This window comes from Physella acuta, unplaced genomic scaffold, assembly GCF_028476545.2.
Source record: "Physella acuta isolate Inbredline_101_S28 unplaced genomic scaffold, ASM2847654v3 ptg000732l, whole genome shotgun sequence".
Taxonomy (NCBI): domain Eukaryota; kingdom Metazoa; phylum Mollusca; class Gastropoda; family Physidae; genus Physella; species Physella acuta.
The window spans coordinates 70,856-97,709 of record NW_026732250.1 but is presented as its reverse complement, the minus strand read 5'-3'; the positions used below and the strand labels follow the sequence as shown (position 1 = coordinate 97,709).

At 36.2% G+C, this 26,854-nt stretch overlaps 1 protein-coding gene across 1 annotated transcript; it reads left to right on the top strand.

Moving 5' to 3' along the window:
• The first annotated feature begins 1,967 nt into the window (after positions 1–1,967).
• Positions 1,968–13,499, top strand: LOC131950065 (receptor-type tyrosine-protein phosphatase alpha-like). Its single transcript, XM_059312103.1, has 10 exons — positions 1,968–2,146; positions 2,467–2,602; positions 3,691–3,834; positions 5,384–5,474; positions 6,608–6,681; positions 7,111–7,242; positions 10,979–11,098; positions 11,646–11,716; positions 13,104–13,239; positions 13,404–13,499. Exons 1-10 carry the CDS (start codon positions 1,968–1,970, stop codon positions 13,497–13,499), a joined length of 1,179 nt encoding a protein of 392 aa, XP_059168086.1.
• Positions 13,500–26,854: the final 13,355 nt, after the last annotated feature.

Here is a 26,854-nt window from a genome sequence, read left to right as displayed (position 1 = left end):
TTTAGTGTAATAAAAACTATTTAAATTGTTTTCAATTTACAAAATTATTTTTAAAAATTAATTACAATTACAACGTAAGAGTATCTAATTTCCAATCTAATTAGACATTACATAGTTAAAAAGTACTTTAAATATTACTAAAATCAGTATTGAAATTTGCTAAAACTTGATGAAGTAGCAACGAATATTTGCTTAAGTAAATAACATTTATTCATAAGTTTTTAATAGAAGTTTGTAAAGAGTATTGTTACACTTTGTATAGGTTCGTCTTTAGTAATAATTTTTTCACCATGTTTTGAATAGCTTATTTAGTGCCAATCATTGAACATGTTTATGAAGTTCCTTTTGTAGCTACAAAATTTCCTCTGTGTTTTTATAATCCTTTCTAATCATATTTTCTTCACATCTTCTCGTAGCTCCGGTTGCTGCGACTGAGGTTCTCTTTCTCAATCTGCTGTGGGACAAACAAGTTGCAAAAGTCGCCATGGTCAGCACAGGCAAAAACGATGTAGGTTGCCAAAACACACAAACATCAGAGTACTGCTCCATTATCACATTAAATCGAATATATAAAGTTCACTTCTGACTGTTTGTAAAATGTTTGTCGTGGACACTTCGATGGATTTAAGTATAGATTATTATAGTGCTTATGGTCTAAATTTATGAGATAAAAATTACTACTGAAAGTCTTTAAAAACAGTTTTCATTTTATATACTTAGAAAAATAATTTTCAATTATTAACATTACATAAAATTTAAAACAAGTGTATCAACGTTTATAAAATTTCTAAAATTGTGTCTGAAATGTATTTGCATTTTGTCCTTTAGTTCTCATTTTAATTGGGTTGTGGTTGTTTGTGTTATGTTCGCGGTTCTTTTTTTGTGTGTTTTGGTTTTGGTTGGTTGTGGTTAGTGTGGGCAATGCCGGATATATGCTGATTACAAAAAAAAAAAACATGTCATGGTCCTTTACAGATAGGTTTCTCACAGAGGCTAGAGCAGGGCCTGGCCGAGACGGCTTGTTGATAATATTTCGGATTTTCCCACCGTAAAATGTGTTTTGAAACGTGTAAGATTGGTATAGAAAATATGTTAATAACAGCGGTTTTGTTTATAATTTTTTGTTCGAAAATACTTTATCAAAACGTCATTTTTTTCAGAATGAAGACAACTACTGGTCAATGAATGATCAAATAATTTATTGCTATAGAGTGAAGACGGTGAAAACAGAAGTTTTTTTAGATTATACTATTCGGACTTTGGAAATTACAAAAGTAAATTTTATTTGAATTCAAAAGTTTATATTTTTAAAACAGTATAAAATTTAAACTATAATTTCAAGGTCGAGTGAGAGAGCACTAAAATACAAGAAATAACAAATATTACGTTTGTGCGCATTGACAAAGTAAGATATAGATAGATATTTTGCGAAGCCTTTGAAGAAAAAAAAACTACTATATTTATTTTTGTATGAACTTTAAAATTGTATTAAATGTATTATTTATAAGTAAAATTGCATACTGTTATGTATCTGACAGTCACTAGTCCGGATGAAGTAGAGCTTACCCATTTCCATGACCACGGTATATGAAGATAGTGTGGTTAGTGAAATGACCAGCTGAGTTTGCTCTCTGATGTGAGTCAGGAACCTATCAAAGCTTAGTGGGCTATGGGGCGTGACACAGATTCGAACCCGGGATCCGAACTTGAGACGCCCGACCATGCTGTCTCATATCAATTTACTTAGTGACAACAAGCATACACGAGATGACTGTTTGCCGAATTCTCGCTTCTAATTTATATTTACAGTAAACAGCAACATAATTAAAAGTACTAGAACAAAGTCATACAAAAACAAAACAATTATATTTACACACCATATCGAATGAAGGAAAGGATATTACAAAAACTCACATTAGCATAGGATGTGTTAGGTTTTATCGAATTTTCTGCCATCTATAAATATAATGCTTGTTTCTTTCTGTCTTCCCAATGACAAGGACGACAACCCGCCACGTCAGTTGACCCACTTCCAGTACACGGCCTGGCCGGAAGACGGGTCTGACCCGTGTATGTGGAGTATGGTTGACTTTGAACATAAGGTCTTTTTCAACACTCTGGAAACTGTCACACTGGTGCATTCTGGGTAAGCTTGGAAAGACATAAAAACGACATTATATTTTACAACATGTATTAACTGTTACTATATATATATATATATATATATATATATATATATATATATATATATATATATATATATATACCATTTAATTTATTTTTTTGTTAGTAAAGTAGTTAATATGGTGGTTATATTTGATATACATTTTCTCGAGTAAGTATTATATATAGATATATAGCATTTAATACAGAGATAACAGAAGCGAGTCTGTACTTTATCAACTACTTCTGCCATTGTATATAGGCACCACATTTGACACATTATTTCCCGTGTGTATCTAACAGGATGGACACAACGAGAAGCTCCGTGTTTATAGCTCTACACGATTTGATCCGTCAAGCCAAGCTGAACCAAGCCGTGGACTTTGTCGACACGGTGTCTAGACTCCGACAAGACATGCCCAACACGGTTCAAACCTATGTGAGTTTGATATCTACAACTCTAACTTTAAACTATTCTTGGTTTAACTAACTATACAACATAAATGTTTCTAATCATAATTAAAAAAAAAACATTCTTTATTTATTAACATGTTACAAGAAATGACATTTTTACACTTGCAATGTTTTCTGACTAGCTCTTTAGTATAAAAAAAAAAAAATAAAATAAAAACAACGAAACATTAAATGAAATATTCTAACAAATTGCAAAGATTTTTTCCTTCAACGAAAGATTAAAATTATTTCCTTCATAAAATGTTTAAAACAAAAACGTAGCAAATTTATTTGCTAAATGAAACATAATATTTAGATTATTTTATGGCGAATTTTTAACTTGATATTAGATTCTGAAAAATTCTAAAACAATATTAAATTACACTAATATTGTAATTGATAAGAAAAAAAAAGAAATTGATATTTTGTTTTCAAAATAACTCTCACGCGAGATGTTTTAGAATAGAGTTATCGAGTGAACAAAAAAAAATGTTGACATTAAACTCGTATGTAGAGGTTACATTGTACATCGCCTTTATCTTTTAACAATTCAAGAGTAGGATTAGTAGTAGCCACAACTATTGAATCAAAGACAAAGACGGGAAATATTGAAACAAGATGGAAAAGCAGGAAAAATTTAATTTTTTAAAGAATAAGCTTCCAAGGGTGCAGACCACTTGAGTACGCTCTAAATGACACCAAACCTAAGTGGGGCAAACCAGGAGAGAGTGGACGAGAGAAAGAGAGAGAAGGAGAGGGAGGAAGAGAATGAGAGAGGGAGGGATAGAGGGAGGAAGAGAGAGAGACTAGTTAAATAACGAAACATGTGTCTTCCAGGAGCAGAACATGCTCCTTGACCAGGCCTCAGAGAGAAAGAGAGAGGGAGAGAGAGAGAGACAGAGAGAGAGAGAGAGAGAGAGAGAGAGAGAGAGAGAGAGAGACGACTAGTTACTTGCATTTGTTTTTCAGGCGCAGTACATGTTCCTGCACCAGGCCACATAGAAAGGGAGAGAGGAAGAGCTAATGGAGAGAGATAAAGAGTGACTAATAAATTATGTAAACATGTATTTTCAGGAGCAGTACATGTATCTGCACCACGCCGCGCAGGCTGGCATCGCCTGTACAGGCAGCTACACACACATCAGCGCCATCTTTCTCAAAGTACATCTCATGGGGAACGTTGTCAACGGGAAAAATAATTTTGAAAATGAATTCAATGTAAGTTTGTATTCAGTGGCTTTGTTTCTTCGTATTGTGATTGTAAATAAAAATATTTTGATGAAGACATCAATGTTCAATGAATAATATTTTTTTTCGACACTCGGCAGCTCTTATTATGCGGGGGTATGGTTCCTTACAACTATATAATATGTTTAATAAATTATGTTTTCTGCTATCAGATACAACTAGTATAGTGTGCCGGAATATCTCAAAGGAAAACTATGCATTATCTTTTGTACCAGATTAGGTTGCCGAAACATAAGTAAAAAAAGCATAGTTTGTAGTCATATCATTTAATAGAGTCCATTTCCTCATCTACATTGGTTGCAGCCTCATTAGCCTCGGTTTAGGTGCTTGGGTCAGCCAACCTAACCTTAATAAGATTTAGTAAAACACTAGCCGTCCCGGCCAGGCCCTGCTCTGGCTTCTGTGAAAAACCTTTCTGTTAAAGACCATTACCTGTGTGTTTAGTAATCATCATAAACCCGGCATTGCCCACCCAAACCACAACCAACCAAAACCAAAACAACAAAACGCAAACATAACGCTAACACAATTACAAATACAAACGAAAACAAAAACTTAACAACAAACACAACCACACCCACAAACACCAATACAAACACAAAGAAAAAACAAACAAAAAAGCAAACGAAAACAAAAACCTAACAACAAACCCAACCACAAACACCAATACCAACAAAAAAAAATCAACGAAAAAAGCAAACGAAAACAAACCAAATCCAAACGCAAAACCAACCAAAAACACAAATACAAACCCAAACAAAAAAAACACAAACAAAAAGGAAAAAAGAAAGAACAAAAACGAACCAAATTAAAACGCAACCACTAACGCAAACCCACCTAAACACAAAGAAAACACTAACGCGAACATAAACGCCCGGGGCGGAATCACCTGTTTTAGCTTAATGAACGACTATAGTACCCCAACTTATTCACAGTCTTTTGCACTCACTTAAACGAACGCGCCTGTTTCAATTTAATAAACAATTTTAATACTCCAAGCTTATCCGTAAAATACCTACAACATTTGCACTTGATCAATCCCCGCTAATTATGTAATTATTTTTTTTTCCCAACACCAAAACAAAGTAATTAAAAAGTAAATTATTTTCACGGAATGCAATGGTTTTATAAAGGGAAGTAATTGTGTTTTTCCTAATTTATCAAAGGGAAGGAAGTGCTATAGGACTAAATAAAGACATAATTAGAATTTTTGTAAAAGATGATATTTTTTTTAAAACTTGTGTTTAATGAACATGCCGACAATTATTACTATAATTTGAAAAATGAAAATTATTTCCCAACACTTTCAATAGTGATTTTTTAGCTTATAAATTTAGACAAATGCGCACGATAATTTTCTAACACTTAAATTCGTACAATTCCAACGACATACAAATGCATTACATACAGAACTGAGCTTTATATATTAGATTAACCACTGTTAAACATGTGCTTTTACAACATGATTTTTATTCAAGTAAATCACTATTAAATTGGTGTTCAATACCCATTATTTCAGAATCTGTTTAGTTTTGAGACACAACTTACTGGTGGTGTAGGGGACGTTACCCAAGATCCAAAAAGTAAAAATAGATTCTTCATTATACCAGGTAAGTGAATACCAATAGTAAAAATAGATTCCTCATTATACCAGGTAAGTGTATACCAACAGTAAAGATAGATTCAGAAATTCTATCAGGTAAGTGTGGAACATGAGTAAGATGGATTCACCAATCTAGAATCTAAGTATGTAAGAGGTGTAACACAACATTCGACATTGCACCAGGTAAGTGTGCAACGACATTAACGATAGTAAGTGTGAAAATAGATATAATATTTTACTACTAAGTGTAAAGACAGATTCAACATTCTACTAGTTAAGTGTAAAAATAGGCTCAACATTCTATCACTCAGCGTAACGACAGATTAAACATTCTACATAGTAAGTGTAAATATAGAAACACCATTCTACTTGGTAAGAGTAAATATAGAATCGATATTCTACATGGTAAATGTAAATAAAGAATCGACATTCTACCTAGTTAGTGTAAATATAGAATCGACATTCTACCTAATAAATGAAAATATAGAATCGACATTCTACTTGGTCAGTGTAAATATAGAATCGACGTAAACGCAAACGCAAACACAAGCGCAAACTCAAGCGCAAACGCAAACATAACCGTAACACAAACACAAACACAAAGACAAACGCAAATGCAGATGCAAATGCAAATGCACATGCACAAGCACAAGCACATGCACATGCACATGCACGTTCACGTGCACATACACATTCACGTACACGTGCACGTGCACGTGCACATGCACATACACATACACATGCACACACATACACAAACGCAAACGCAAACGGAAACGCACATATAAACACAAGCATAAACACAAAACAAAACAAAACGCAAACGCTATGGCAAACGCATCACTTAAACACAAACACAAACGCTAATGCAAACGCAACACGCAAATACAAACGCAAACGCAAATAAAAATGCAAACACAAAATAAAATATAACCGCAAACGCTTTATTAAATTGCTTAATCAAACAAACGGCCGTGTATTCCATTAATAATGTTCGTACTGTCGTGAGTTGAAATGAAGCTTGAGAAACGAAGACAAAGTAGCTATACTGTTGACTGACGAACGGAAGTAGCGAAAATACACAAGCGGCTTATACTATAAATTATTTCTGATCAATTAACTAATCTATGTATTGTTTAGACAAAAAGTATCAACCTCTTTTACAAGTGGATTCCCCCGGAGAAGAGGACTATATCAATGCTGTCACATTACCTGTAAGACTCTGTTTTTTTCGCTTAGTTTTTAAACGTTTTTAATTGTATACAATCCTAATATATAAAAGACCATTGCGCACTTCTCTCTCTCTCTCTGTTCGCAATATTTCTGAGGCTATATGATAAGTATGTTTAGCGATATATCGAGTACTTAACGATGCGAACTTTTGTTGACAATAATATAGTGGATGTTATAAATGTACAAACTAATTTTTATTTAAAGAAAGAAAATAAAAATTTAGCAATATACGATATACGATTGTAGAAACACATTATAAATTATGCAACCGGAAAAGTGTTCATGGTTGTGACAAGATTGACTTGTACTTGATTATTGGGCTATTAATGATTTGTTCTTGATTATTGGGCTAACAATGATTTATACTTGATTATTCGGCTATTATTGATTTGTATCCCATCTAAAACCAGAGCCTGTACACCCAGACCAATCAGTTTCTGACCCAGCTGCCCATGCCCACTACGGTCAATGATTTCTGGAGACTGGTCACACAGTATAACGTCTCCTTGATTGTTGCTTTTAAATCCTATGAAAAGGACAAGGTAGGTGTGTGTGTGTGTTTATGTGTTGTAGTAAACGTAATTTTAAAAAAAATCTTACAGTCCATGGAACAAGAGAATTAGAGTAGACCAGTTGCAGTATGACGCGATAATGTGGTTATTACTATGCCAAACCGCCTTTAAATTCCTTAACGTGAGACAGGTACTGTAACCCTCACTCAGTGGGGATGCTTTTACCCACTGAGGTGTTGTGGTTTAAGACGGGCTGACCCTGGGATTAAGTATACACCGACACCGACAGTTGTTGTCCAGTACTCGTTTATTTATAGCATCGAGCCATGACGGCGATGCAACACAAAACGAACTAGCCAAGGTAGACCAAAAGATCCAAACAATCCAAAAGACCAAAAGATCAAAAGATCAAAAGATCAAAATAGAAACTGAAACTGTAGCCCTAAAACAAATGTAAAATAAAAAAGTTACATTCAGGACAACACCACGTGTAAGCTACAATATACACGGGTACAATAAATTATGTTTTCGGCCAGTACACAGTACTGCCAACAAGTACCAATAAGTAGTACTACAAAATAAATACTTAATTTAATACATCACCCTAACTAGTGTGCACATGCAGCACTAGCAGGAATACATAAGTATTTAAACAAACATAATTTATATATCTACACTACCTTCATTAGGTCTACATCTTGGTCCACAGACAGCAGCCTTGCGTGTGCGACACGACTAGGCACATGTCACATGACATGGAACACAGGTAATTTCGCTCACAAAAGCATAAAAAAACGTCAACAGTTCAGTTGCAGTCCCACAGGGGCCGCAACCCAATGAATAAAAACTTCATAGTTTTATCCCCCTTTGGCTGGTAACCATATGTGTTACACAGCCCCCCTCACAAATAAATGTACAATGGAATTCACATTTACATTTACATTTACACTCATACATAATAGTACTTTAAAAAAAAAAAGTTCAGTACACTAGTACACAGACATTAAGTCCTTTCAACTTAAATAGATTATTCCCGGCAAACCGGTAGAGGCTCCAGTGCAGGTACTGGTCACCACTTGATGCGCCAGGTTGAGTCGCTCGACGGGTCGTCGTTGACGGGTTGACCTCCGCAGCTCCGCTGGTGGTTCTGGGTTGATCCAAGAGTCATCCTCGTCCGATGCCTCGTCCCTCGCACTCACCTCACCCAGATGTGGGGCTGGCCTGACCATCACCTTGTCTTGTCCGTCCCGGGCGACCACCTCTGGCACGAAAGGCGTTGCCTCCGGCCGAAGTCTAGTTGGAACCACTACCTTGATTGTCAGTTCCTCACCTTCATCTGCCTCACTGGTTGGTATGACCTCTCTCCGTCGCTCCCCCTTCGCCACAGTGGGTTCAGCACTCGACATTGTATAGTCGGGTCGCTGCCAACCACGGCGGCGTCCACCACGTCGTCGGCCTCTCCTCCGGCGGCGTCTCCGACCTCTGCTTGTGTCATGTCTGTCTCCCAAGCGACGATCTTGCTCGCGCTGAGACTGACATTCATGGTGTGGCTGTCTACCCTTCTCACGCGCACCCTCCGGCTGCAACCCTCCTCCACGGCGGAACACCCGACAGCCGTACCTCCAGCCGCTAGGCGAGGTAACCTGAGCTGTGGTTGCTCGACACTGTGCTGATCTCGGTGGCGTAAACTTGGGCTGGGAGCTTGGCAGAACACGCATCAGCATCCGCTCCCCGACGCTGATAGACTGGCATTTCCCCTGCTGCTGACTCCGTTGCCTAGCTGCTTTCCTCGGACAGTCGCGGACGAAGTGCTTCCTGGACCCGCACCCGTAACAAGCTCCTCTGTAAGGCCGTTGTTTCCGGGCTAGGATAGCTGCTGCCACCTTCTCCGCCAGACGGTCAAGTTGTTCCAACGTGAGTATCAGCGGTTTCGTCTCTTGGCGAACAGCTGCCGTTAGTGAGTCTACCTGGATAGTCCTGTTAGCTGCTGCCGTGGCTACGACTGGAGACTCAGTTGTCCCGTCCAGCCTTTTAACAGCTTTCAGGACGAACTCCATCTTCGGGCTAGCTTCCCCTGCAACCCCGCCCGTGGGTAGAAAGTCGGTGAACTCCTCCTCATCGCTGTGTACCGGAGCACACACCTTCACCGTCACGGGCCGCTGCGCACTTGCGTGTTGTAGATCAGCCATCTTAGCCCTCAACATGGCCAGCTCTTGCGACAACTTCTCGAACGTCGGCTTGGTGCTTTCCATCCTACCTCCCAAGGTCAAGCCCCACGTTGGGCGCCAAATGTAACCCTCACTCAGTGGGGATGCTTTTACCCACTGAGGTGTTGTGGTTTAAGACGGGCTGACCCTGGGATTAAGTATACACCGACACCGACAGTTGTTGTCCAGTACTCGTTTATTTATAGCATCGAGCCATGACGGCGATGCAACACAAAACGAACTAGCCAAGGTAGACCAAAAGATCCAAACAATCCAAAAGACCAAAAGATCAAAAGATCAAAAGATCAAAATAGAAACTGAAACTGTAGCCCTAAAACAAATGTAAAATAAAAAAGTTACATTCAGGACAACACCACGTGTAAGCTACAATATACACGGGTACAATAAATTATGTTTTCGGCCAGTACACAGTACTGCCAACAAGTACCAATAAGTAGTACTACAAAATAAATACTTAATTTAATACATCACCCTAACTAGTGTGCACATGCAGCACTAGCAGGAATACATAAGTATTTAAACAAACATAATTTATATATCTACACTACCTTCATTAGGTCTACATCTTGGTCCACAGACAGCAGCCTTGCGTGTGCGACACGACTAGGCACATGTCACATGACATGGAACACAGGTAATTTCGCTCACAAAAGCATAAAAAAACGTCAACAGTTCAGTTGCAGTCCCACAGGGGCCGCAACCCAATGAATAAAAACTTCATAGTTTTATCCCCCTTTGGCTGGTAACCATATGTGTTACAGGTACCCATTAAAAGCTGAGTGGACTCAAACCAGGGATCCGAACTCAAGGCTCGAGTATTCAGTTAACAGCTCTACCATTTAACCGCTTTCCTAATTGAGTGCTGTAGTGTAGTGTTTTATGCCAGGTTAGACATTAATAATAGAAGCTAATAATAGAAGCTAATAATAGAAGCAAATAATAGAAGCCAATAAGAGAAGCTAGTAATAAAAGCTAATAATAGAAGCTATTAATAGAAGTTAATAATAGAAGCAAATAATAGAAGCTAATATTAGAAACTAATAATAGAAGCTAATAATAGAAGCTAAAAATAGAAGCTATTAATATAAGCTAAAAATAGAAGCTAATAATAGTAGCTAATAATAGAAGCTAATAATAGAAGCTAATAATAGAAGCTAAAGAAGAGAATATTAGAAGCTAATAATAGAAGCTAATAATAGAAGCTAATAATAGAAGCGTGCTATGTCGAATTCGGCTTGTGACCAGGGGTAAGAGCTTGGTTCAGATGTTTAAAAATATATCGAGCTGTATATAGGTACCCGACTCAAGTCAACCAAGCATAAAATATGGTGAAAGGTTTACAAGTAACTGAAGAAGCCGAGACGGAATGTTGACTTGATGAGTTGGACGGGAAAAATCTGATGTTGTCACTTCTGCAGCGAGTGGTTTCTTGACGGCCTAATACATAGATTGTTATACCAAAAATCTAAAGCACCCCAACCTTCAGCGTGTAAATGTTGACATAAAGTTAACAAAAAAAAAACATGTTTTTTCTCAAGTCTTTAGCTATCTACTTACCTGAAGAACAAGGCCAGTCGTTACAATGTGGGAACATAGCTGTCAATGTCGAGTCAGTAACTGCAGCACCAACGTGGACAGAAATGAAGCTTACCGTTAAGGTACTGTTGCACAATACACTGCTAACATCACGCTTACATGTTGTTTGAGAACTATATAGCGAACGCATTTGATCATAGAAATGCGAAAAATGCAATTAAAATGTTCCACATAAATACATACATACATATATATATATATATATATATATATATATATATATATATATATATATATATATATATATATATATATATATATATATATATATATATGTAACTATTAAAACATGCGTTATACATATATATTCATATACAGATATATATATATATATATATATATATATATATATATATATATATATATATATATATATATATATATATATATATATATATATATATGCATAGATGTGTGTTTATATAAAATATAAATGTTGGTGTATATTAAAATGTCTACATAGTGTTTATGTTAGTGTTTCGGGATTTTTAAGTATACTAGTATTAAAATACTGCTTTGAATTTTTCACCAATATGTTTTACAGTGTAAGAAAGGACACTGTAGCTGGAAGTTACTTTAAAAAAAAACATATTTTTTTCTTTCTCTCAGGGGAAAGAAACACAAGAAGTGACTCATCTCACGTTTACAGAGCGTCATATCGAACCAAAAAATCTCTTACCGTTTGTTCAATACGCGCGATCGTTGAGAACTCAGGATAAGTCAGTAGTTTACACATGCAGGCAAGTGTGTTGGTGTTGCGTTTTATTTATTTATAGCAACCATATGCGTAATTGTACATGCATGCTTGTTTTTATGTGTGTTGTCTTTGATATTGAATATAAGCTTTAACTTACCCCCATCCACCACTAGCTAGACTAAATCTATAACATCAGATAGCATCGTGACCTTCAACCCCCCGACATAGACAGTTCCATTAAAGTCACCAACGCAGTATATAGACCGATAGATCTTTAATTGAAACGTCGTGGTGGTATGGCAGAGCGAACGGTCCGGACATTCCTGACTCTATCCAGGCTTGATGGGTACATGACTGGTGTTTCCGGACATTCCTGACTCTATCCAGACTTGATGGGTACATGACTGGTGTTTCCGGACATTCCTGACTCTATCCAGGCTTGATGGGTACATGACTGGTGTTTCCGGACATTCCTGACTCTATCCAGGCTTGATGGGTACATGACTGGTGTTTCCGGACATTCCTGACTCTATCCAGGCTTGATGGGTACATGACTGGTGTTTCCGGACATTCCTGACTCTATCCAGGCTTGATGGGTACATGACTGGTGTTTCCGGACATTTCTGACTCTATCCAGGCTTGATGGGTACATGACTGGTGTTTCCGGACATTCCTGACTCTATCCAGGCTTGATGGGTACATGACTGGTGTTTCCGGACATTCCTGACTCTATCCAGGCTTGATGGGTACATGACTGGTGTTTCCGGACATTCCTGACTCTATCCAGTCTTGATGGGTACATGACTGGTGTTTCCGGACATTCCTGACTCTATCCAGGCTTGATGGGTACATGACTGGTGTTTCCGGACATTCCTGACTCTATCCAGGCTTGATGGGTACATGACTGGTGTTTCCGGACATTCCTGACTCTATCCAGGCTTGATGGGTACATGACTGGTGTTGGGGAAAGTAAAGGCGGATGGGGATAGTTTAGCCCCACATTCATATACCAGTGTAAAAAAAGTTATGAAATATACTCCCTTTTCCATATGGATCTTAGAACTTAAGCCTACTTAGTGTTGTATCTAGGATACGTGATACATGGTGTAGTCCCCCCCCCCTCCATCCATCGCCATTCTTTTTACAACAACACCAACGTAAAAGTTTACATCTACGAGTCAAATAGAAATTAAGTAAAGTGCAAAACTTACTTAACCATACTATTTGTAACTACTGTAGATAATTAGATATTTGCAGATATAACTGGAGAACTGCAGTATTATTTATAGACGACCATCTGAAGTTAACAAACTTAACTCAGACCTTTGAACTTTAACCTTATGTTTGTATTTTTAATTGTTTTTTCCAAGAAACGGTGCCGAACTGAGTGGACTGGCCTATGTTGTGACAACTCTGATGGACAGACTGGACCAAGAGAACTATTTGACCGTTCCTGTTGTTGTTGGTAAAGTCAAATCCATCAGACCGCACGCCATTCCTACACTTGTAAGTCTAACCAATTATTTTCCTTATCTTACGTTGTCCAAGTACTTGTGTACATTCAATGTGTGCCAATCTACACTTTGCAAATGTTTTCGATTTTTTTTTTCTAATTTATGCAACACATACAAAAAAAGCCTATGATATATATGTTCTTTGTTTACCTACAGCAACAGTATATATTTGTGTACGAGACAATGAAACTCTACACTGAAGCAGTGATCTCTACAGAGAGGCATCGAGCAGAGTACAGCTCAACTGTCTGATGTGTGTATGCCCTGAGTATCAACATTGGAAGTCATAGACTCTACTGTTACATATTCTGCATCGCAAGTTTTTTATCATGCGCTTTCATTGACTGATAAGGAGTTTTGTTTTAATTTTCTTAATTTTTCGTTACAACACTAATTTCAATTTGAACTCATCTTTACAAATATTATTCGTATTATAATTTTCATTCTTAAATATTTAAAAAAAAGTAGGGCCTATGTTACAGATTTCAAGTGTTCGATTAAACATACATTTCAAAGTTGGAACTGAATTTATTTCTTTACACAGTGTTTGACTATCTTATTTTTCACATTAATTAAATGTTTAAACTAGAAGTGTGAAAATTGCAACTTAATTTTAAATTGTAATGGATTAAAAGTTTGGCATGGTTTAAAAGCGTATACAACTGTTTTAAGTGCGTTTAATGTTAATCATTGTGCCCAACTTAGATCCACAGTACAATCATCGTATAATTGTATCAATCGTATCCATCACAATCAGTGGTTAAAGGACGAATGTATCGTGATACATTAAAGTTCAACTTTCAAATGTATCCATCAATACAACATGTCGATTGACAAATCTCAATAAAGGACAATCAACATATACATATATATATATATATATATATATATATATATATATATATATATATATATATATATATATATATATATATATATATACATGGAGAACTATATTCATTTGCATGCTAGGTAAACTTTAGGATGTATTTAAATAATAAGACGTCTCCCATTTCATTATAAACAACCTATTGTTGTAGGTAACTACAAAAGTAAATAGTGTACAAGGTTGTTTTTTTTTAAATTCTTACATAACATTAGCTGAAACACAAATAAACATCACTATTCAAAGTTAGAATACGGTATCCAAAGAAACGGTATTACAGAAGAACAACTCTTGCTTTAAAAAAATGCAGTATTATTTTATAGTTTATCTTTCCTTGAGTAAAACGTTTTTATTTCTTTATTAACAATTGTGTCATGAGTTGTGTAATAATGTTGTACAGTAATTAGTTGTACACATCACATGTTTCGTTAATGGAAGAGAGTTTTTTTCACACTTCTCTGTCACGGTCGGGGTGCCTATTTTGTAGATAAAAGGTCATTATTACTATGGTGAAATTAAAGCAATTTACGTCACCATAAGATCTTAAGATACATACATCTCCATATGAGAGCATCGGGAAAAAGTTCGGTACTTTCCACACTGACAAAAAAGGTTACACGGGCATTAGAAAATGGCTGCCTCCGGTCATCAAGAGAAAAATAGTATAGTGTTGTTTAAAAAACGGGATCACTTAGTAAACCTAACAGGAGATCTGTACTGATTCATAAAACCTTTGTCAAATTATATTGACCAAACACATGAAAAAGGTGAATGATACAAAGGAATCGACTCTAATAGTTAAACTGTAAAAGTGGGGATAAATAGACTGTCGACTCCCACCTTTTGCCTTCACAAGACAACCCACCCGATAAACTAAAGGTTGTGTAGGCCGTGAGAACAAAACCCCCTTTTACCCACAAGTTAGAAGTGATACATGCGGTACTGCCATTCACTAACAGAATGGAAGCATTGATGAGTAACGACAAACAACAGAAAACCATAGTCCAACTACCTACAGAAAACCATAGTCCAACTACCTACAAGAAAGTCCGACAAGGCGTCGGTCTGTGTTCACTTTTCGACCCTGACGGTCTATAGGGAAAGTGAAGTAGAGTTAACGTGTTTCTGTGACCTCTGCATATGAGTGGATAGTGTGGTCAGCCGCATTTACTTTCCCTAACGTGAGTTATGTACCCATCAGAGCTGGGTGAATCCAGGAACGTTCTACCGACTTGAACTCCAAACATTCTACTTAGCAGTCTATGTATCTACCGCTAGACCACGCCGTTGATGCTGTGTGGAAAAAAAAAAGAAAAACAACTCACACGCTAAACATTCAATTGGCATAACACAAAGTTTTTCAATTAAAACTTAAAAACCTTTTATTATTCACAATTCTGTACACATTAAATATTTTAAATGATTTTATTTGTTAAATGTATTAGCAAGTATGGTTGTTAAACTAAACAAAGTTTAAAATATGAGACTATTATCACGGTTACGCATTAAATAGAATTATTAAGTAGACATGTGAAGATTCAGCTGAATCAATATTTCAGAGACAAAAAAAAAATACAAGGTTCAACAGGATTTGTACTGTAGACCCAACAAAATAAAAGGCGTGATTAAAACACACCCACGTTTGACCTTAGTTACTCATGTAGTGGAAAGGAGCAGACCAAAATAAATAAAATGCGCTAAATTAACTAAAATAAGTTGTAAGATAAATAAAAGTATTTAGTAAATATTACAACGAAAATGCATACAGATTTTTTTATCATTTATGTAGACATGTTCAATCTCATTAAAACGTAAAAAAAACAAACAGAATAAGATTTGTATATGACCCTCCATTTGATCGAGTCCATCGTTGTCAACACAATGACCAGCCGCTTTTGTTTGTCCTCTCTAGTCAGTTACCCGACAGAAATGTCTGCATTCATTGACATCCGCTGTCTCAGCCAGGTACAAGACACAAGTACTCTGTCTCAGCCAGGTACAAGACACAAGTAGAGTCTAAGTCAGGTACAAGACACAAGTACTCTGTCTCAGCCAGGTACAAGACACAAGTACTCTGTCTCAGCCAGGTACAAGACACAAGTAGAGTCTCAGCCAGGTATAAGACAAGTACTCTGTCTCAGCCAGGTACAAGACACAAGTAGAGTCTAAGTCAGGTACAAGACACAAGTACTCTGTCTCAGCCAGGTACAAGACACAAGTACTCTGTCTCAGCCAGGTACAAGACACAAGTAGAGTCTCAGCCAGGTATAAGACAAGTACTCTGTCTCAGCCAGGTACAAGACACAAGTAGAGTCTCAGCCAGGTACATGACACAAGTAGAGTATCAGTCAGGTACAATACACAAGTACTCTGTCTCAGCCAGGTACAAGACACAAGTACTCTGTCTCAGCCAGGTACAAGACACAAGTAGAGTCTCAGCCAGGTACAAGACACAAGTACTCTGTCTCAGCCTGGTACAAGACAAAAGTACTCTGTCTCAGCCAGGTACAAGACACAAGTAAATTCTCAGCCAGTTACAAGACACAAGTACTCTGTCTCAGCCTGGTACAAGACACAAATACTCTGTCTCAGCCTGGTACAAGACACAAGTACTCTGTCTCAGCCAGGTACAAGACACAAGTAGTCTGTCTCAGCCAGGTACAAGACACACGTACTCTGTCTCAGCCTGCTACAAGACACAAGTACTCTGTCTCAGCCAGGTACAAGACACAAGTAGAGTCTCAGCCAGGTACAAGACACAAGTACTCTGTCTCAGCCAGGTACAAGACACAAGTAGAGTCTCAGCCAGGTACAAGACACAAGTACTCTGTCTCAGCCAGGTACAAGACACAAGTACTCTGTCTCAGCCAGGTACAAGACACAAGTACTCTGTCTCAGCTAGGTACAAGACACAAGTAGAGTCTCAGCCAGGTACAAGACACAAGTACTCTGTCTCAGCCTGGTACAAGACACAAGTACTCTGTCTCAGCCTGGTACAAGACACAAGTACTCTGTCTCAGCCAGGTACAAGACACAAGTAGAGTCTCAGCCAGGTACAAGACACAAGTACTCTGTCTCAGCCTGGTACAAGACAAAAGTACTCTGTCTCAGCCAGGTACAAGACACAAGTAAATTCTCAGCCAGTTACAAGACACAAGTACTCTGTCTCAGCCTGGTACAAGACACAAGTACTCTGTCTCAGCCAGGTACAAGACACAAGTAGAGTCTCAGCTAGGTACAAGACACAAGTACTCTGTCTCAGCCAGGTACAAGACACAAGTACTCTGTCTCAGCCAGGTACAAGACACAAGTACTCTGTCTCAGCCAGGTACAAGACACAAGTAAATTTTCAGCCAGTTACAAGACACAAGTACTCTGTCTCAGCCTGGTACAAGACACAAGTACTCTGTCTCAGCCAGGTACAAGACACAAGTAGAGTCTCAGCCAGGTACAAGACACAAGTAGAGTCTCAGCTAGGTACAAGACACAAGTACTCTGTCTCAGCCAGGTACAAGACACAAGTAGAGTCTCAGCCAGGTACAAGACACAAGTACACTGTCTCAGCCAGGTACAAGAGAAGTACATTTTTATAATTGTCAGGTTACTGTAAAGTTATTGTTATCGTCAAGTCAATGTCTTTTGTTGCCACATAAATGCAATAGGCCAGGTAATTCAATGTCATTATTGAGTTATTCAATGGAGCTATCTAAAAAGGTAAAAAAAACCATTCCACAACGGTCCATGTACTTTACTAAGCGCTAATTGTTCATTGTTACTATGAAATCAAGAAGACTAGAGAGTAAAATGTAATGATTAAACATAATTTTTTACTATATATAAATCAAACGTGTAACACATGATGGAGAAGGTGTGACGGGTGGTTAGACATTATAGATTAAATGAAAATAAATTATTGTATTGTTTGTGTACTGAGCGTCTAACAATATTGTGTGTCTTCAACAGAAACAAGGGATGCTACCTAGTTTTACTGTAGAAATGTGTATTTTTCTTGTTATTTCCCTTTGATCAGCTGTCAGATAGTCAACGCTTGTCCCTCTTTGTGGATAAAATCGGTCCATCGCTGTTCACGGTTTTAACGAGTTCATTCCTAATCGTACGGTTTAGGTGTTGGTTTGTCCTTCACCATCATTATTTTTTTTTTAAATTTGGCAATTTTATTCCTAAAGTTTCAAACAGTTGATCAATTAATAGCCTAATTTTGTCTTCTATTTTTTGTCTAGTAGTGTTAATTAAATTAATTCATTTAAGTGTGATTGCTTTATCACCTAATATCCTAATATACAAGACACTTTCTCAACAATCAATGAAACTTCGACAATGTTTTTCTTCCAGTCTACTTCTTTCTGGATGGGATGGGGAGGGGGGGGGGGAAGAATACACTCTAAAGAAAAACAAGTAAAATAAAAAGTCTAGTGACAATTTAAGCGCGATTTCCTTAATTAATTTTTTGTGACCGAACGAAAGGATATTTTTGAAAACTTTCTTCGGCAATATTGTTCTAAATTCAAGTCGCTAAGTGGTCTGGTTGCCGACATATGGGCCAAAAACTGCATTTTTTCGAGTTTTTTTGACTTTTCCGGGAAATCCAGGAAGGAATTCCGGGAATTTTTTTGGCCCACAATCATCCTCGAAACTTGCTAAACATATTTGCTTTTGAACTAGTCCTCGATATTGCTTCGTTGAAGAGGAGATACGACTTAAAGCTGCGGACACACACACATCCATCCATCCATCCAGAAATAACGAATTAATAATCGCAATTGTCAGTGTGGAAATGGTGTGAACGGTAGACATTTTTCGAAGATGCCATGAAGATACTTGCAATAAGCAGTTGGACATTGTGTCCCTCGAATATTTTCTTTAAACACGATCGATAGTTCGCGATGTAGATAGCGCTGCTATCATATCATTCTATACACGGCAACGCACGATCTAGTATCATTCGGATGAATGGGCGAGCCTCCCATATCTTGGCCAGGGTAACCTGAAAGAATCATTAGGTAAATGATAATTAATTATAGGTAAAATGTTAGGTAATCATAACATTCGCTTTTTCAGTTCGCCGAGTTAAAAAGCACTGTTGGAACATATATTTACAAATGAGTGGGCCTTATCTAAACAAAATATTCGCAATTATGTTCTTACTTTTTTTGATCTAGCTCTATTATTTCTCGAACGCAAACACATTATGGAATCTTTTCATATGATTTTCGTGTGTAAAAAAACTTTATTTTAAAATGAATAAAATAGAAGATAAAATAAAATAAAAATATAATATTAAGCACACAAAAAATCTCTAATACAAATGAAGAAGAGATATGACGTAGTAACATGAATCAACACAATTTTTTTATAAACATGGCCGTAATACACATTGTAAACAATTAGAAACCTTTGAAGGAAGAGGATTGCTTCTCTTGTTACTGAATATAAACATAAGACTACGTGTACCCATAAGTATGTACATACTTTTTCTGTTTGAGGACGCTGTTATGCATAAAAGGAATAAGTAAAGCAGCGTGCATTTTTTTATAATAAGTTAAGGATAGCTGCTAGAGTAGATCTGTTTATTTAGAAACTCCATGTTGTATGATGAAAATAGCCTAAGAACAAACTCCTTACATTTGAATTAGCTAGAGAACAAAAAAGTTACAATATAAAGACCTGGCGATCTGCGAGTCAGTTGAAGTAGAGCTCAGGTATTTTCTTGACCGCCCAGTGGTCAGCACTACGCTCATTCGCTTTTACTTTCTAAACATAAGCCAGGTACCCTAAACAGCTGGGTGGACTCTGGGACGTCCTTACTTAAGTTTGGAATCGAATTCGAGCATGTTTTCAAGCGCTGTACCTTACAACCACATAGTCTCGAATTATCTTCATTGTTGTTATACTTTTGCTTGGTCAGTTTGATAACCCCTTCCTCAATTAGATAATTGAGTGATTGTTTATTTATATCTACATCTGTAAAGCTGGTATTTGTCTTATATAAGAAGAAGACCCGTTCATATTGTTGACATGAACTAAAAAACGTGTTTCTGTTAAATTAGTCTTCAGAGTAGCAGTAACAATAATTAAAAAAAACTTTAATCATGCTTAGTATAATTAAGAAGTTGTATATGTTAGAAATTATGTTATAGAATTTTTTAGGTAGAGATCTAGATAATATGCTTGCTTTTAAGGCTACATATAATTTTATTTATAACTGTATTTATAATTACATGAATTCAACATTTTACTCTTTTGTTTCACTTCGCTAAGCCACTTTGATTGGCTATTTTATTCAACGTGAGTTATGTTAGGTAGCTTTCTACGCCCCCCCCCCCCCGCCCACCTTTAAATATAATATGAAACTGCTTATTTTGATACACGGATACTTTTTAAATTCAACGCCGCCCTAATTAGTTAAAGTTTGGTTTTAATTAAGCCTACAAACAAGAAAAACTCATCGTTTTAACTGATTTTAAAATTTAGTTTCGTTAACGAAATACTTAAAAGCATGAAATGTGTCCAGTCTTTAGAAAATCATTAAAACACACACGTATGCTTTTACTATAATATATTTGTAGAAATTTGTCGTTTCGAGTATTTTCCATTTGCATGTCATAAACTCTTTGGATTTAAATTTTGTTTAATGTTATATTGTTAGGTTTAGGGTTTTCTAACATTTCGATGCCGAATGTTTTACTTTGTGAAAATAAAATAATCGCTCTTAAACGTAAGAGAAGTTTGTGTTTATCAACAGTATATTAATATTTCAGGTTCAAATGTTCCTATATTACAATTAAATATTACTGTCACGTTTTTACATCTATGTTTGAAAGAGAATTAGGTAAAGGTAATAATAATATTAGTACAGCGCTGTTATTCTAAGATAAAAAGATATGAAAACAGTTGTAGGCCTACAGCAATATATTTTTTACTATATTTTACTATTTTTTTTAACTTTTAGCTTGGCCTCCAAATCGACACTCACAAATGATATCCGCTTTTGTACAGTTTACAGTTTTTGTTGGAGTCTCTTTAGGCGCACCGGCTATAAGTAAGTTGAATTGATATACACATTGTGAGGAATCGTAGTACTTGAGGCGACACCATTGGCTTTAAACAAGTTCATACTTTATATATATATATATATATATATATAAATATATATATATATATATATATATATATATATATATATATTTAATTGTAGGGAGTGTTCATACAGGACACAAGACCTGCTGTGGTTTATTTGACTGTGTATTATGTGGAAAGTATTTCCAGAAAATTTACAAATACATTTAAGCCCCCAAATAAAATAAAAAAATTATGAAAGCATTAAAGTGTTGTGGCTATGACGATTCTGATCGATGGATAGGTCTAAATATGCTTAACATTTAACACAATTAAGAATTTCGAATCTGATATATACATCAGATATATATATATATATATATATATATATATATATATATATATATATATATATATATATATATATATATATATATATATATATATATATATATACTAGCTGTATCCCGTGCTCCGCCACGGTAAATCATTTTTAAATATACCAACATTGGAACAGAACAAAACTAAACACAACACAAACGAACGAACGCAAAAAAACAAACAAACGAAAAAACAAACACAACACTCATAACATAAACACAATTTTAATGCAATCATAAAGGCATATTGCTCACAGTCTAGCCCGTAGCGCCAAATCGCGCCCTTTCCGGTTATTTGCACTCCCCTCAAACTTTCGATTTGCACCCCTGTTCCCCCCCCCCCCCCGCCCTAAAACTTTCGATTTCCACCACCCCCCTCGCAAATTTTTTCCAACCCACTTTGGCGCCCCCTAAGGTTGGCACCTGGGGACAGTCGCCCCCCCTCCTATAAAACCCCTAGCTTGTCCGCAAACCGAAAGATAGAATAATAATTAGTAAACAGTATAAATAATAGGCAGTATTTAAAATATCCGTGTTTTACCTACAATATTTCTATTTATCCATTCACGCATTTTTTCCCAGTACTTTAAATTTTAAAAATTTACAATAGAGTTTCATAACTAAAACCATTGCGCACCGAATGAACGTGATGACGCGTCTATAATAGTGCTTAATAGTTGATTAAAAATTATAAGTAGTAAACATTACATTCAGTGAATAAAATAAATAAAAAATAGCCTTTTATCAATCAATGCTAATTATAATATTCCAACAATAATGTACTCTTACACGTCTGCATAATTTGCATTCACATTTTGCTAATTATATTATTCCAACAATTATTCCGTCTTGCAGATTTTGCATTCACATTTTTAGCGTGAGTTCAATTTATTTTTAAAATACCTCCCTTGGCAAAATTACTAAACAGTTTAATTAGATTTTTCTAACCTACAGCTATTATGTTATTAAAATGTATCCCCTTTCTCTAGGAATATTAACGAAAACGATATTTGACATTGATCCTTTTAATATGTTTTAGCAATGTGCATGTATTTAATATTCTCTTTACGTTATGCAAAATTGTACAAACAGTGGAAATTATAAAATAGCTCTATGCCACTATATAAACAAACCCTACTCTAATACTTACAATAAGACACTGCGGTGCACTGAAAAGCACTGCGTGGTGCGAATGTTTACTTTTATGGTTCTAAAAGCTATAGCGATGACAGAAGGAAGGACTGACACACGCTCAGCCCGCTTATATTATAGATACTAGCTGCATCCCGTGCTCCGCCACGGTAAATCTTTTTTAAATGTACCAACTTGGGAACAGAACAAAACTAAACACAACACAAACGAACGCAAAAAAACAAACGAAAAAACAAACATAACACTCATAACATAAACACAATTTAAATGCAATCATAAAGGCATATTGCTCACAGTCTAGCCCGTAGCGCCAAATCGCGCCCTTTCCGGTGATTTGCACTCCCCTCAAACTTTCGATTTGCACCCCTGTTCCCCCCCCCCCCCCGCCCTAAAACTTTCGATTTCCACCACCCCCCCCCCTCGCAAATTTTTTCCAACCCACTTTGGCGCCCCCTAAGGTTGGCACCTGGGGACAGTCGCCCCCCCCCCTCCTATAAAACCCCTAGCTTGTCCGCAAACCGAAAGATAGAATAATAATTAGTAAACAGTATAAATAATAGGCAGTATTTAAAATATCCGTGTTTTACCTACAATATTTCTATTTATCCATTCACGCATTTTTTCCCAGTACTTTTAATTTTAAAAATTTACAATAGAGTTTCATAACTAAAACCATTGCGCACCGAATGAACGTGATGACGCGTCTATAATAGTGCTTAATAGTTGATTAAAAATTATAAGTAGTAAACATTACATTCAGTGAATAAAATAAATAAAAAATAGCCTTTTATCAATCAATGCTAATTATAATATTCCAACAATAATGTACTCTTACACGTCTGCATAATTTGCATTCACATTTTGCTAATTATATTATTCCAACAATTATTCCGTCTTGCAGATTTTGCATTCACATTTTTAGCGTGAGTTCAATTTATTTTTAAAATACCTCCCTTGGCAAAATTACTAAACAGTTTAATTAGATTTTTCTAACCTACAGCTATTATGTTATTAAAATGTATCCCCTTTCTCTAGGAATATTAACGAAAACGATATTTGACATTGATCCTTTTAATATGTTTTAGCAATGTGCATGTATTTAATATTCTCTTTACGTTATGCAAAATTGTACAAACAGTGGAAATTATAAAATAGCTCTATGCCACTATATAAACAAACCCTACTCTAATACTTACAATAAGACACTGCGGTGCACTGAAAAGCACTGCGTGGTGCGAATGTTTACTTTTATGGTTCTAAAAGCTATAGCGATGACAGAAGGAAGGACTGACACACGCTCAGCCCGCTTATATTATAGATACTAGCTGCATCCCGTGCTCCGCCACGGTAAATCTTTTTTAAATGTACCAACTTGGGAACAGAACAAAACTAAACACAACACAAACGAACGCAAAAAAAACAAACGAAAAAACAAACATAACACTCATAACATAAACACAATTTAAATGCAATCATAAAGGCATATTGTGCACAGTCTAGCCCGTATCGCCAAATCGCGCCCTTTCCGAGCGCCGCCGAACGCGTCTGACACAGTGAATGACTATAAAACAGAGGCGTAGCGACCCTTTCCGGCGCCCGGGGAAAAACTTTCGATTAGACTCCCCCCCCCCCTCAAACTTACGATTTGCACCCCTTCTCCTCAAAATTTCAATTTCCACCCCACCCCCTTAAACTTTCGATTTTCACCCCCCCCCCCCCCCGTTCAGACTTTCGATTTGCACAACTTTTGATTTGAAATTCCCCCCGCTCAAACTGTTGATTTGCACCCCCCCCCCTCAAACTTTCGATTTGCACCCTCTCACCGCCCTCAAACTTTCGATTTCCACCCCCCCCGCAATTTTTTTCTAACCCACTTTGGCGCCCCCTTAGGTCGGCAACCGGGGACATATTCCCCCCCCCCCTCTACGCCTCTCCTATAAAACCCACAGCAGTATTTAAAATATCCGTGTTTTACCTGTCATATTATATCACTTGATCAATTCACGCATTTTTTTCCCCAGTACATTAAATTTTAAAAATTTACAATAGAGTTTCATAACTAAAACCATTGCGCACCCAATGAACGTGATGACGCGTCTATAATAGTGCTTAATAGTTGATTAAAAATTATAAGTAGTAAACATTACATTCAGTGAATAAAATAAATAAAAGATAGCCTTTTATCAATCAATGCTAATTATAATATTCCAACAATAATGTACTCTTACACGTCTGCATAATTTGCATTCACATTTTGCTAATTATATTATTCCAACAATTATTCCGTCTTGCAGATTTTGCATTCACATTTTAAGCGTGAGTTCAATTTATCTTTGAATTACCTCCATTGGCAAAATTACTAAGCAGTTTATTTAGATTTTTCTACCGTACTGTTATTATGTTATTAATATGTATCCGCTCTTTCTGGGAATATTAACGAAAACGATATTTGACATTGATCCTTTTAATATGTTTTAGCAATGTGCGTGTATTTAATATTCTCTTTACGTTATGCAAAATTGTACAAACAGTGGAAATTATAAAATAGCTCTATGCCGTTATATAAACAAACCCTACTCTATTAACTATAATAAGACACTGCGGTGCACTGAAAAGCACAGCATGGTGCGTTGTTTACTTTTATAGTCCCAAAATCTATAGCGATGACGGACGGAAGGAAGGACAGACACAGCCCGCTTATATTATATATATATATATATATATATATATATATATATATATATATATATATATATATATATATATATATATATATATATATGTATATATATATATATATATATATATATAATCTCTAGGCCAGATAGTTAGGATTAAAGACTTCCTAATCCAATAGATTATCTGATTAGGATTTAAGCCAGGGTTTTCGTTTCCCTCCGCAGAATGTCCGACCGGCTGGTTCGGCTCTAAGTGCCAGTATATGTGTCACTGCACGCCAAATACACCATGCAGCGCTTCGGGGGACTGTAAATACGGATGTGAATACTTCTACTTTGGTCACAAGTGCCAGTATGGTAAAGTAGATTCAAGTAGAATGGATCATATTAAATAATTTATTGAAAGTATTTTGTCGTTAATCACTTCCTATACTTAAATATTCTTGCGATAATGTTCAGCAATATTAAATAATATTTAAATTAACTGTGAGAAAAGTGAGACGATTACTGTTGTATACAATTTACTGTGTCTCTATTATAGCAAAGCATCTCACACACCAGTTTAACTGCTAACTCGATAGTTGGACCCCGGGCTCGATTCTGTATGACGTCCCTGAGTACACCCAGCTTAGATGGGTACCTTACTCGCGTTATTGGAACAAAGGCGGCTGGGCATAATACTGACCACACTATCCCCTAGCATGCTGAGGTTATTGAAAACAGATGAACTCTACTTCTTGGCATAAAAAAGAAAAAAAAATGATGAATTAAAATCTTGTCATCTACCCCAGAATGAATCTGTTACCTGAAATAGATCTGTGTATATTCAGAAGGGAAAAGATGATGATAGTACAGAACATTGCCTTAGACGTAATAGCTAGAATATTATTTATATATAAAACAATGGTCTTAAAGTCCCATCACATTTCTTTGTAATACTAATGTTACTATTACATGTATACATTAATTACTATGTTTTAACAGTGGATTACTATATGCATTTTGACCCACGTGTAAGAGTTAATTTGACTGATTGTGAATTCCACGATAAAGTACACGTAGGGTATTTTAACAACTATTATCTGTCGCACTTTACATGGGCTCGATTCATCTATAAAGGTAATTAAAGTAGATTTTAAATTCTTAGTTTTCTTTAAGTGATGTCAAACCCCAATATATCTATTAAGGCAAGGAAACAAGCCATCTTAAATGTGGCACCATGTGGAACCCTCCACCCACCCCAAATACTTCGACACCATACGTTTCCTCTCTTTATTACAAACTCTTTTTTTTTAAATTGCTGCTTGCCTATTCTGCAAGAAAGACAGAAAAGAAAACACACAATTTCACAAAATTTCAACCACTCAAGGCGCATTAAAATGTGGTATATTATTGTTGACACTGATCCACGATTAGATTTAGAGTCTGTACATA